This window comes from Macrobrachium rosenbergii, chromosome 1, assembly GCF_040412425.1.
Source record: "Macrobrachium rosenbergii isolate ZJJX-2024 chromosome 1, ASM4041242v1, whole genome shotgun sequence".
NCBI lineage: Eukaryota > Metazoa > Arthropoda > Malacostraca > Decapoda > Palaemonidae > Macrobrachium > Macrobrachium rosenbergii.
In genome coordinates, this window is record NC_089741.1 from 22,072,346 (window position 1) to 22,086,491 (window position 14,146).

The 14,146-nt window shown below is 39.0% G+C and overlaps 1 protein-coding gene across 1 annotated transcript in view; it reads left to right on the plus strand.

The window, feature by feature from the left end:
• The first annotated feature begins 1,315 nt into the window (after nucleotides 1–1,315).
• Nucleotides 1,316–14,146, plus strand: part of LOC136840950 (innexin inx2-like) — an 84,181-nt gene continuing 71,350 nt past the window's right edge. Inside the window, exon 1 of the mRNA XM_067107965.1 lies at nucleotides 1,316–2,707. Within this exon, the coding sequence (XP_066964066.1) occupies nucleotides 2,178–2,707 (530 nt within the window). The 5' untranslated portion in view covers nucleotides 1,316–2,177. The remainder of the gene's footprint in view (nucleotides 2,708–14,146) is intronic.

The following is a 14,146-nucleotide window of genomic DNA, read 5'->3' on the forward strand; positions in this document are numbered from 1 at the left end:
TGGAGAATGTGAACAACGTAATTTTTTTCTCATGTACAAGTAAAAATCAGATACATACACACATACATACATACAGTGTATATATACATATATATATATATATATATATATATATATATATATATATATATATATATATATATATATATATATATATATATATATATGAAGCATCTGATGTCATTGAAGTTTTCTGTACATGGTATTTATTTATCAGCGATTTAGCAGCAGTAGGAATGTGGCAGTAGCTAATATTTCTCTAGAACCACATATTATCACACACACACACACACACACACACACACACACACATATATATATATATATATATATATATATATATAAATTCTTCTCACATGACCGTGACTTTTTCATTTTTACCAACATTAAGCTGCAAGTGCCGTTTAATATTCAATTCGCTGTACTTCGGAAATAATACCAATGGAGAATTATAACTGAATAAGTGGTTCGTCACACTGAAAGATAGATAGATAGATAGATAGATAGATAGATAGATAGATAGATAGATAGATAGATAGACAGACAGATAATCTTATTCATCGCATTAAGAGCAAGTTAGCTCTGTAATCAACAAACCATTCCTTCCCAACATGACGTGACAATCTGCACGATGTTTTTCCTCTCGAAACGAACGGCACTTTTTCCCTCACACCCCGCGGGAAACCAAAGCTACGCCCAATACGCACCCTCACTTCTCCTTCCCTCCTACGGGCACCATACAACCCCCTCTAAACGTACCCAATGGTCTTTTTGTTCCTTACTACCTCCAGGGGCCGCCCCTTGCCCCTTATCCTAAATCCTCTTGTCCCCCACCCCTACCCCTAAGCCATCCATACGCGCCCTCTGTCCTCAGGAAAGTGATTGCCAATTTGGATAATAACGATTTATTTGTAATGTGGATTTAGTCGGCAAAACTCCTATAACGCCGAGCTACATGAATACATTTTCTAATTCAGAGCTACATTTGCTGTTTGTACCCATGCTACCGCGGACTGTCATTTGTTTTCAAAAACAGACTATATTTGTTGTGAGCTAGGCAACACCCCCGTTAGGCCTATGAATTTGTCCTCATCTTATCCCCCGTCCTCTCTTCTCCCTTCATGTTTGTTTGAACAGGCGTTCTCGACAACTAACTCTTAAGCTGTGCTAAGGCACCCTTCTACAATTAGAAAACCATGAAACCCACCTCTGTCTGTTTTCCTGGTCGTGTTGTTAGGGCACAGATATGATTGCTAACTTGTTAACGGAAAATAAGTTCCAAAGAACAATTAGCGAAGAACACAAGTTTTATAATTCTGAGTTTTAACATTGTCGATGTTGCATGTGGCAAATCGTTGGAGAGTTAGAAGAGAGAAATGTGGTGGTTAGACTAACACGGCCACCCCCCAACCTCCCCCTCTCTTTCTTTACGCGCAATGCTCTCATTAAAGTGTTCTTTAAGTGATGATGTAAGGCGGAATAAAAGGAAAAAGCTAATAAGTCACACGTCCAACGAAACAGACAACTCTGGCATATATTTCTGTCATTCATTATGTGCAGTTGGTGCCAGCCGCGCCAATTTGCATTTGCATTATGACTAAAGCAATGGAAAATCAATAACTATCGACAAGGGCCATTGTTTAGGTACCAGTGCTGCAAATTAAGACTAGTCCGCAACTCGCAGGAGACAATGCCGCGTTCCCGTTGAATGGGAATAAAGAACTCATACAGTATTTCACATATGACAAAACTCTTTGGTAGTGTCTGTTCTATTTAAATTAGTTTACGTACGCCATTGTTTTCCGTGCAAGAGGAAATATTCGTAACACTACTGACCTAGCTGTCAACCCTCCTTACGAGATGTCTCTGGTCAGCTGATCCCCCAGAGCTAGACTCAAGCCCGTCGGAGAGACTCAGTGGCTTGCCAACGCTGGCCGAGTAAACGTTGTTCCTGGTGCGGAAGGAGCCTTGTGACCAAACGTTACTCGGTTGATGTAACGAGAATAACGACGACAAATTTAATAGACACTGATGATGATATAAGGTCGTCGCCATATTCAAGTCAGTGGAATATCGGTACGACGTCCTGCGCGGAGTGAATTTCATTTTATTTTTTTTTTCCTTTTCGAAAATTGTTATTTATTTTTTTAATCGCGCGAAAGTGAGCAAGCAGCGCAATGCTGAAGTACGTAGCAGCCGCGAAAATCCTCAAAAAACGTAGTACTCAGGTGGACAACGCTGTGTTCCACCTCCATTATCGAGTGACCTTCGTAGTGTTCCTCATCTCGAGTATTTTAGTCACGGCGAAGGAGTACATCGGTGCCCCGATCCAGTGCATTTCCAAAGCGGTGCCCACCAATGTCCTCAACACCTTCTGCTTCATCATGTCCACTTTCAGCGTGCCCAGGTACTGGGACGCGCCGCTGGGCGACGGAGTGGCATACCCTGGCGTAGGAGTCCACGAACCCGACGACGAGATCAAGTACCACGCGTACTACCAGTGGGTGCCCTTCGTGTTGTTCCTGCAGGCTCTCATGTTCTACCTGCCCAGGTACCTCTGGAAGAACATGGAAGGGGGCCTCTTCACCACCATTTTGGCGGGTCTGGACAAGATTACTCTGGACGAGAACGCCAGATTCAAGAAGCACAAGATCCTGTCGAATTACATGATCAATCACCTCCACATGCACATGAACTGGGCAATTAGGTAGGCCTACTGTGTTCATGTTTTAGTTTGGTTGCGAATTTGTATGTTTCACCTGTAGGCCTAAGTCATTAGTATTTTAATTAACGTTTAGCAATCTTAGGGTAACATTTGTGGCAACTGATGTAGTATAGGCCTAGTTTCGGGTATAAAGTTTGACAGCTAAATCCAGACGTCATCTATGAATCCTATCGCCCAGTGGTATATTTATCTACTGCGACTTTAATATTTTTAAGCATAATTATGAAATTACGTAGATGATTGACATTTCCGCGCTCTTTGTCATAACTACCAAAGCAACCGGTTTTAAAATCTCCTTAAACGTTAGGTGATTTGATGTTTTAATAACTGTTCTTTTAAAAACACGTCAAACAAGGATACCGAAGGTCGAAAAGGCATACCAGTTAGGTTAAGAAATTTATCAGTTCAGCACAAGTAGATATTACATTACCAACAGTACGTCACTACCTAAACATTGCTTTTGATGTGAGTTAATTTGCTTAAAACTATATTGTGGAGTAATGCGCTCTCTCTCTCTCTCTCTCTCTCTCTCTCTCTCTCTCTCTCTCTCTCTCTCTCTCGTTGAGGTTATAACCCCAGTGATTCCAGTACTGCCTTTAGCAGTTTCCATCAGTAATAAAGGATGTGGAGCCAGTGATTCCAATACAGTTGAGAATTCTCTCTCTCTCTCTCTCTCTCTCTCTCTCTCTCTCTCTCTCTCTCTCTCTCTCAAGAAGGTAGACTCGTCGTTTTAACCTTGCATCCATTAATGCAGTCGCAAAACGAGTTGGGTATCCTTCCCCAAGATTAATGCCCACGTGAAAGTGTAATCCAGCCTGTCCCTTTAAAGTTAGGTGAAAGATGGCACCGCAAAGGTTACCGAGGATCAAGGTAACTGCTCACTTTTACCCCACCGGTAGATTAGGTCAAGACTTGCTATGGGACACTGTCGCCAGACTGCAGTTTGGGGTGGAGTGGAGTACCCTAGTTTTTAAAGCAAGGGATCGCCATGTAAATAGACAAGTAAATAGGCCTAGTTCTAGTAATAGGATAAGGTCTTTTGTTTCTAGTATCAGAAAGTCTTTATTGCACCTGATTCTTGAAATATTTATGATACTGATGTAACATTTTAACGAGAATGGCATTGCAATCGCATAACCACCCCTCCCATTTTTTTTACTGTTTATTTCTCATACGACCACGTTGAAACGTAGCGTGAGAATGGTTTGATCTCTCTCTCTCTCTCTCTCTCTCTCTCTCTCTCTCTCTCTCTCTCTCTCTCTCTCTCTCTCTCTCTCTCTCCATTTAGCTTTCTATCACCGATGAAAATTCAAATCTTATAGTGACTGCCTGCACCCCCATTCCTATCCCTCATTGAAGTCGTAGTTGAGAGAGAGAGAGAGAGAGAGAGAGAGAGAGAGAGAGAGAGAGAGAGAGAGAGAGAGAGAGAGAATGCAGATCAAGCCGAGACTCAATGGACTTTCATAAGCAAATGGCACCGCGCCCTAGCCCAGAAAAATCGACTAACGCTATTGCCTGTTCTTTTTACCATTTTTTTTAAATTTTAAAATACACTATTTTTAAACGCTATAACTACAGCACTTTTGTGTTTTTCGCGTTGCTGCTTTGAAAGTTGCCATGTCTAATGTCTTTTAATTTAAAGTGTTCTTGTTTCCACTTTGTTCATAATTTTAAAATTTGTAGACTATCATAGAAAACGAAAAAACTGTACTATGGGCTGTTCCATGAGACGTAACCCCCGTCGAAATATTACTAGCTTAATCTAAACAAAAAAGTACCATATAGTGCAATACAAGCTTCTAAAGAATAGAATTAAGAGAAAATACGACAGATCAGGAATAAAGGACATATGATTCATATATCCGAAGCTGTATAAATAAAAATCCTCCCATTTACCATTGCATATTTTGTTCCGCTAGAAATGTAGACATGTAGACCAGGAGACCAGTTTTACGGTGTCGTATGGCTGCACCCATAATTGCACAAGACTAGTCAAATGAACTTTCTCCTTAGAGCCCCGGTTTGATATGCAGAGTATCACTTTTCATTAAGTCCATATTTATTGCCTCGATTCAAGGCAGTGTTCCATACTGAACAACAGTTTATCTGACCTGTTTATTAATTAATTGTTTCGCGATTTGCATGGCCACAGATTTAGTTGTCAACCTGCTCACTTGCACGTATTGGCGTAAGTCTGTACACCAGCCTCCTGTTTTGGGTACTTTTAAAACAGGGCTGAAGCCCAAACTATTAGAGCAAGTTAGTCGTATGGTGGAAATGAAGTTAGTACTGGCTCTAATTTTTATGCTGTTTGTAATATTCGTCATGTTGCCTAAAATCAGTTTGTGGTCGGCCTTTTTTTTTTTTTTTTTTTTTTTTTTTGGTAACGTCGATAAATCGATTTGTAATAATCTTTGAAAGGTGTTTCAAGCTACGTGTTACCTTAAGACGATTCAAATGACATCGGTAGCATTAGCCAGTTTCTCGTGGATCATTTATTTTGAACGATTTTTAAACTCATATATTTTTAGACGCAATCAAGGGCTGCTATACTTGAGTATTAATGATACCGATTCATATCGACAAGCAATGATTAACGCAAATGGAACTTTTACCTACCACATACTGTATGGTATGTGATGGTATGAAGCCCGTTTAATTTAACCAGGCATTCGGAACGTCGTTTATAGGTTTGGGTAAAAGTCAAAGGTACATACGCATAGTTAGCTGAGAGGACTTTGACCTCTCTTGAAAACAACAGCACAGTCCAGCCTAGCCTAACACACTGTTACCTTATTACAGTATGATGCCCCTGACATACGGTAGTGATTACTTTCCCATTATTATTAGCAAAATTAACGTCGATCACGCTTGACAATTTTGCATCACGACATGGTACAGAAATCGGTGACAAACGGTCAGAAAAATTACCACAAACAAAAGGTATTCTATGCATTTACTTACCTTTGTCTTAGTAAACAATTCTGAAATCGAGTAGGCTAGTTGCACGTGTTTTAGCACAGAGAAATAAATTCTGAAACCGTCACGGACACGGGTCGTAGTGAAACTGATTTTCTAAACCAAGTGTGACTGTGTGAGCATTACGGACGTATACGGAATGAAGTCAAGTAGGGTGTGCAGTTGTAACTGTAAAAGGTTATCAAACGTTACGTTAAGTAGTAGGATATCTTGCTTAACTAGTTATGCTAATTACAGTAAGGCATATTTATTTTTGTTGGTAGGCCCAGTTCTCACTAATTGTGTATCGTACGATTAGTGGAATGTGTAGTGGTTTCTCCGGCAGTCATTAAATTAATCAGTTGTTATTCATCAATCTTAAAATTTTCACTGCCCCAAAACACGCATTAGGTTTATTGCCCTGCATGTCAATAATTCAGTAAGAGAAATACTTTAGCTACGCATGTTACGGTACTGTAAAAAAAAAAGCATGTCCAAAAAATTAAAGTTCTTGTTGCATATAACGTCATAGTGAGGTGAGTTTACCGATCGTGTACTAAAGGAAGCTTAATCTAAGGAAGGTCAGGAATAGAAAGTACCGGTATCAAGGAACCGGAACACCGAACTGTGCAAACACCGGCAACTCGAACATACCGGAAAACAAGGGTGACCATAGCAATTACTTCCTTTTACATCCTAACCATACTTCAGACGTCTGAGGACAAAGGTCCGTGTTGGCATAAAGCCGGCTTAATGTAATCCAACGGTAAACAGTTACACGTTTGCTTTCATTGAAATTATTTCAACATTGTTATTATTACTTGCCCAGTGCTTTGATAGATTCAGTATACAGTATGTGATAATTGTCTATATTTGTTAATAGATATGTTTTAGAGTTATTGGTTTTTTTGAAATTGATTAATCATTATACCTGTTCCATTTCATCACCTATCCATTGTCTTGGACCGTGACGTTTCATGAAATGTTTTAAACCCAGATCATTTACTCTTTTAGCCTAATTGCCAACTCATTAATTCTCCTTTGTCAGTTATTGTTGTCAGAATAATACTTGACGTGTGACCGAATCGTCTGAAATCGTTCATTAGATATGTTTCGCTGTTGTCATAGGCCTAAATTCATCACTTGTGAAGTTTGCCATCATAATTTGTGAATAGCTTATTGCCATCATAATTTTAAATTGTAATTATTGTGAAGCATCAGTATTTCAAATCCTAGGCCTATATTCAGATTGACTTGGTCGTATGTGAGGTTTAGTCTCCTTAATCGAGCAAAGATTGTCATGTTTTATGTCGACATTGCATTTTTGGACAGGAGAGTGCATTGTTTATTGATGAACTGCCACTACGTATCCAGATAATTTGTTATTCCCCCATGACATTTTGGAGAGGGACGATTTTGAAAAGAAGAACCGGTTTTGAACTGCAGTCTGTATGTGACCTTGATTCACTGACATGTACCATTTTATATAAAAAGTCTCCTTGTATTTTAATAATTACCTTCATTTTTACCTGACCTTGTCCTGATGACACGTTCCTTTTAACTTCTATGATTAAAAGTTTTCCTGTTTTTATCTCTTGCCATTTTATTTACGCGCTGTGTCCGTTTTCTGAATAATTCAAAATGCTTTTTCGTTCTGTTAAGGCACTTTTATCATCTTATTTTGTCGCTTGCGTGTTTTTATATTCCGTATTTTGTTGTATATTGTTTAATTCATCTAGTCATTAAGCCAAGTAAGGGACACGCGAAGATAAACGAAGACCGAGTGTGTGATGTGTTAGGAGGAAAACTATCAGATAACAGTGTAGTATTCAGCGACCCACAATTTAATCTCTCTCTCTCTCTCTCTCTCTCTCTCTCTCTCTCTCTCTCTCTCTCTCTCTCTCACACACACACACACACACACACACACACACACACACACACACACACACACACACACAGCTGGGATCAACGTCGTCCAGGTTCCCTTACTAGCCTATCTGAGACATTTGATGTAATGGCCTCATCTTATTAATTAAATTCAGATATTCCATTATGACCATGTCAACAGGCCGAGGTGTGACTAGGTCTAGCTCCTAACCAACTGTCGTACGAACATTTCCTCATTATGCTATTCCAGATTCGTATAAATTCCGTTCCATTATCCGTGTCATTGTGATTTCATAATCGTCTGATTTCTTTAGAGATTGGATTATAACCATGTGATCTTTGGCTGCTAATTAAAGGACTGGTCGAACAGTGGTGTATATTATTATTTTTTTTACCGTTTCCCCCTAGAAAAAAATAAAGACAAAGCGATTTGTGTCTGCCATTAAGACAATTTTACCATTGTTGTTATTATTGGTCAGTAGGATGTGAGAGTCACATTCCAGGTCAAGATGAATAGTGTATGCTGGTGCATTTTCATACTTAGCAGTAATTTCAGTAACTGTGTCTACCCCTATGTAGCCTATACCACCATTCGTGTGGGAATTCACAACCCTCATTCGTTCAGTACTGTTAAGTATTATGTATCAGGGTATTCAGAGCGTATGTATGTATGTATGTATGTATGTATGTATGTATGTATGTATGTATATAAGTAGGTCCCTATACATCTGATAAGAATAACTTATGGGAAGTGGTAGGCTCACGGGACTGACGGGGTAATGACGTGCGAACATTTTCTCATTGTTATTCGAGATTGATATAAATTCCCAGTAAGTCTAGGGAAGGTGTAACTATACAGTACATAGCCCCAGTTTGTTTGTTGTGAAAATACGTAAAAAAAAAAAAAAAAACTTGACCATAGTGACCTGCAACATGTAATTTTATTTGTGAGAAGGGACCTTTTTGAGTATACATACTCATGGTGGAGGTATACGATCGCCAAACACTCTTGCTTTAGTTTGATGAACTCTTGAATTGTTGTAGCTTTTGGTAGTAGGCCTAAAGATTTTCTCATTAGTTCCCTTTTCCAGGTGGAATTCATTTATCATTGTCAAAGGATTTGTCTCAGGCTGATTGATTTTTATGAATTAATGCCATTATCTTTAGGGGTTAAACCCTATTCTCTGCGAAAAGGGGTATTTAGTTCGTAAGAGCGTAATTTTCTCATATCAAGTTGATTTCGCATGCATTAGCCCCGCTCGAATGGACAAATTTAAACAGACCTGAGTTGTAATACGTTTTAGCAAGAACAAAATATCGATAGGCGCAAGAAGATTCGAGATTAAAGTGTACTTTTGTTATTTAATTCCTTAGGCCTAGGTTTGGTGGTGCATGGCAGGAGCACGTTTCTTACAACGGTTAGCATTTTGCTGGCAAGTTGCCTATAAATTTTTTGCTTTTGTGTAAGGTGTTCTCTCACAAGAAGGGGCATACATATGTTGCAAGGATTATTTTTTACCACTTGTACGACAATATTTAAGTAGATATTGTTATACCCTCGTAGTGCCTACGCTTTTATAGTACGGTACTCAGGACAATTTTATATTAGCCTTGGTTCCTTTTATGATTTAATAGTGAGCTCTTGGGCACACGATACCAACCCCTCTCTCCCATCAACCCTTTCCGCTGCAATATAAGGAAAAAGTTAATGATTCTTGCTGTTGGTGGCCAGATATCTTATGAGATTCCTATTACATTCCATTCAAAAGGTCCCTGCCGACATCTCTTGACAGAGGTCGAGGTGAGAGCTGACAAATAAGCCACGTTTTGCTTGCACGATTTGTTGGTAGACCATAAATCATGAAATCTTTAAACAGAATTGTCCGTTGCTATCTGCAAAGTGGAGAGAACTCTTGTCCTTGAAGTTTTATCAAGAATAGTTGAGAAATCATTTTGTTTACCGAGGCTGTGGGCAAAGGGTGGAGTGGTTGGGGTGGGGGGTCGGGGGCCTGTTATACAGTAGTATCTAGCAGGGAGTGGCGGATTTTGGTACCTTACAGGGATGTCAAGAAGCCGTGCAGATTTGGAGAATTTTTGTTTTGTTAAATCATTTCCAAAATTCTCTCTCTCTCTCTCTCTCTCTCTCTCTCTCTCTCTCTCTCTCTCTCTCTCTCTCTCTCTCTCTCTCATGAGGAAAATTTTGAAAGGTTAACTTTAGAATTAATGATAAGCACAAGGCTTCCATTTCTCTCTCTCTCTCTCTCTCTCTCTCTCTCTCTCTCTCTCTCTCTCTCTCTCTCTCACATGAGGAAAATTTTGAAAGGTTAACATTAAAATTAATGATAAGCACAAGGCTTCCATCTCTCTCTCTCTCTCTGTGTGTGTGTGTGTGTGTGTGTGTGTGTGTGTGTGTGTGTGTGTGTAAATGATAGCTTTCTAGGCTTGGTAAGTCTTAGGGGATGAGGTTGCTAGCCTAATGCCTTTAGGTGCATGCACTATATTACACAAACATGTATGTATGTATGTATGCATCAATAAACGTACAAAAATGCTTTGTTCTAAGTGAATTTTGTGGGATATATTGATAAACCCCGTACTCTTTTCCACTCTGGCACTAACACACCTTAGTTGACTGGCTATGAAGTACTCGGTTTTCTGGTCCGTAGATTTTGTGGCGAAGTAGTCACCATTGGACCGCGGGAGCCTTTTAGACTAGTCCCATGTAAATTTTTTATTAGTTTTTAGAGTTAATTATTTTCGTTGAGTCTCGGCGAGGTATTGGCCTCATCTCACCAAGTTGAAACCTTCATAAGAGATTGTTTGCTATTACTGGCTAGCCTGACATTCAGCGTTAGGATAATAGTCCCTAACTCTCTCTCTCTCTCTCTCTCTCTCTCTCTCTCTCTCTCTCTCTCTCTCTCTCTCTCTCTCTCTGACAAGCTTTAATCCACTACCGTTGTCATGATACTCGTTTTAGATGAGCAAAATAAACAAGTAAAAAAATGCGCCGAAGTTTCTTCGGGGCAATCGAGTTTTCTGTACAGCCGCTTCAGCGTACAGTCAAGGCCACCGAAAATAGGTCTATCTTTCAGTGGTCTCGGTATAATGCTGTATGAGCCGCGGCCCATGAAAATTTAACCACGGCCACGTGGTGGCCTATCCTATATCGTTGCCAGAAGCACGATTATGGCTGACTTTAATCTTAAAGTAAAAACTACTGAGGATAGAAGGCTGCAATTTGGTATGTTTGATGATTTGATGGCGGATGATCAACACCAATTTTCAGCCCTCTAGCCTCAGTAATTTTTAAGAAGATCTGAGGGCGGACAGAATAAAATGTGGACCGACAGGTAAAGCCGGCACAATAGTTTTTTTTACAGAAAACTAAAAGCATTATTTGTTATCCTTTGCTGTGTGGGAGAACGGTTTCCTTCGGTGTTGTAAAATAAAAAGTGATTCGTATAAATTGATAGCAATTAGTTGATTTTATCTCTTGGTTATTATTGTTCTTGATTTTAAGCTACTGACGACCCTTTTTTGCATGACTGCTTCCACCATTTGACTGAATGAACTCCATGGGACAGGAATGCTTTTAGTTTTTTTTTTTTTAGTTTATTACTTAATCCTCGTTAAGCACAATCTAATTTACTGGTACTTGAATACCGCACAATTACGTTTTATTTGTTCGTTGTCTTTGTAGGCTAGTTAGAATTCCATCAGAAGAAATGAAATGACAATAAAACTTTGATACGACAGATACCCAGAGTTACTTAGTTACCCTAGTTAGTTAGTCATAAATTAATTCTTACATAGTGTTCCCTAACATTTGAATTCTAGTATATATTTTATTTTTTTATCATAGTTTACCTAACTGAAATATATATATATATATATATATATATATATATTATATTATATATATATATATATATATATATATATATATATATATATATATATATATATATATATATATATATATATGTAACTATGCAGCAACATATGTAGTTTAATATCGAATTTATGATACCATGTTAATAATTTGATTTTATATCGATGATAGGATAGAAAAGTCACCATCATGAGAAATGAAAGTACAGTATACTAGTATGTCTTTGCTAAGTAGGACGTTAGGCCTATCATAAGCCTTTTGTTTTTGTTTAGGTCCATGCGACTTCTGGTAAATCTGTATGTTTAATGTTTAGCTCAGCATAATATATAGCCTATTTGGAAAACAAATATTTGTAATTGTTTTTTAACCATTTCACTGAGACAACAAGGTCTTTTGTTTTCGTTCGAGGAAAAACAGTATATTCAACGAATCAGCCATGTTAGAAACACAAGCATGTAACCCTTTCGAAAATATTAGAATGTTTGTCCTGGTATTCTGTTACCTCCCCATAAAATACAAGAGGGTAATGGAGACAGCCTTGGAGGGTGGCTTTAGGCCTGTTTTGTAATGTGAGAAAGTGGAATTTTTGTCCACGGTAGGCATCTTGAAGCCTTATAACATAGCTGGCCTGGCTCCATCCCACTCAGGGCATTCTACGCCTATTAGATTTCAGCATCATCCGCTCTCCTCCGAATAGCGGGTGACTTCCAGGACAGCTCTGCTGGTATTGCCTATGTGATGATGACCTTCAGTGTAGGCCTAGAGTCTAGGCCTACACAAAGTCAAATTCCAAAATTGACACCAATATATACAAATTTCATCTGGCTAAATTAAAATTTAAGATAAAAAAACTAAATTCTAGATTAAATACCATGTAAGGATTTGGGGCCAAGGCCCTAGGCCCAAATACTCACATGGTATTTGATCTAGAATTTAGTTTTTTTCATCCTTGAATTTTAATTTAGCCAGATGGAATTTATATATATTGGTAATTTTGGAATTTGTTGTAGACTGTTGGTAAAAATTAATTTAGCCTTTTCCTGAAAATTGCCTTTTATTAATTTTTATTACAGTACTTGAATCTTTTTAAACTATGTATCTAATACGGATTTATGGACAGGTTAAATTTGGGCTTAAAATTATTTTAACGGAAATTAGACATCTCGTGCACCTTCTCGAGTCTGTTAATTGTCGAGAACTATTCATCCTCTGAGAGCCTAAGCAGTAATTTATGTACCTGGTGGTTAATCGGAAGTGGTGGATTGTGGTTTTGTGTTTGTGTGTGATGGATTGTAATGTTAACGTGCAACTGTACTGGAAAGAAAACATAAGCTAATTTACCCCCGTGAGGGTTAGTACCGTCAGTGCACCTCACATGGTGTGCTGTAGGCATTACTTAAGGTTTTTTGCAGCATCCCTTCGGCCCTTAGTTGCAACGCCTTTCATTCCTTTTACTGTACCTCCGTTCATATTCTCTTTCTTTTATCTGACTTTCCACCCTCTCTAACGATTGTTTCATGGTACAACTGTAAGGTTTTCCTCCTGTTACCCCTTGAAAACCCTCTTAATGTCAATTTCCCTTTCAGCGCTCATAGGCACCAGCGCTTGGTCTTTGGCCTAAATTCTATATTCCAATTCCAGTGAGCTAATGTAGAGCAGGAAACGAGGTACCTAAATAAAAAAAAAAAACACTAAAATAGTCAAGAGTATGTAACGTAGGCCTACTTAAGTGATGGCGTAATGGAACCCGGTGGTCTTTTCCGTCTGAGGCGAGGGAGGAGTGTGTCACGTTACACCAGGCAGTTGCTGGTTGGAGTCTCTCGGATAAAGTTACAGGTACCTGGGAGCGTTGCTGAGAGGTAGGCCCATCATCTCCTGCACGAAATTGCTTTGGGATGGCTAGAAGAAAGATGCTCTTGGAAGAATAATGCGGGTTGCTAAATGGCCACTTGCCGTGAATCAGGTATCTACCGGCAGTTGTTAATTGACCGTTTGGGTTGCGGCTGAGTTAGGGAATGGAGAGAGAGAGAGAGAGAGAGAGAGAGAGAGAGAGAGAGAGAGAGAGAGAGAGAGAGAGAGAGAGAGAGTATATACACGTTACCATGTGTGTCAGTGGCATATAGTGAGCGCCGTTGCTAGCTATTTACAGTCTGCTGAGAATTGAACCTGTGGGAAAAATTAACCTTTTTGCTATTGAGAATAGTAAAAAGGTTCATTTACGCGTCGAAGGCATGCAAATTGATAATTATTAAAAAATAATCGCCCCCTCTAATTCCTATAACTTTGGGAGAGAGAGAGAGAGAGAGAGAGAGAGAGAGAGAGAGAGAGAGAGAGAGAGAGAGAGAGAGAGAGACTGTTTTATGAGGTCATGGAGTAAAACTTTAGATAGGACCACAGATCTTTCCTTACAAGGAAGAGTGGTGTGTTAGACGGCAACTTGTGGGCATACCATGAGCAGAATGCTCGGCGGAGCCATAATGGTTGTGATTTAATATTTTTCCTAGAGCTGGCTTTTAAGTTCGGTTGTGAAATACCTATAACTCACACGAATGTCATTTGCAAAACTGAATTTGTTCGCTAGTGTGTTGCAAGGTTTTTTTTAGACAAGGTTTTGCAAGTTTGGTAACAATCATAATTTTTCATTTTGTTCCTTGGTCGTGATATTGTAGTTTCTTCATGAT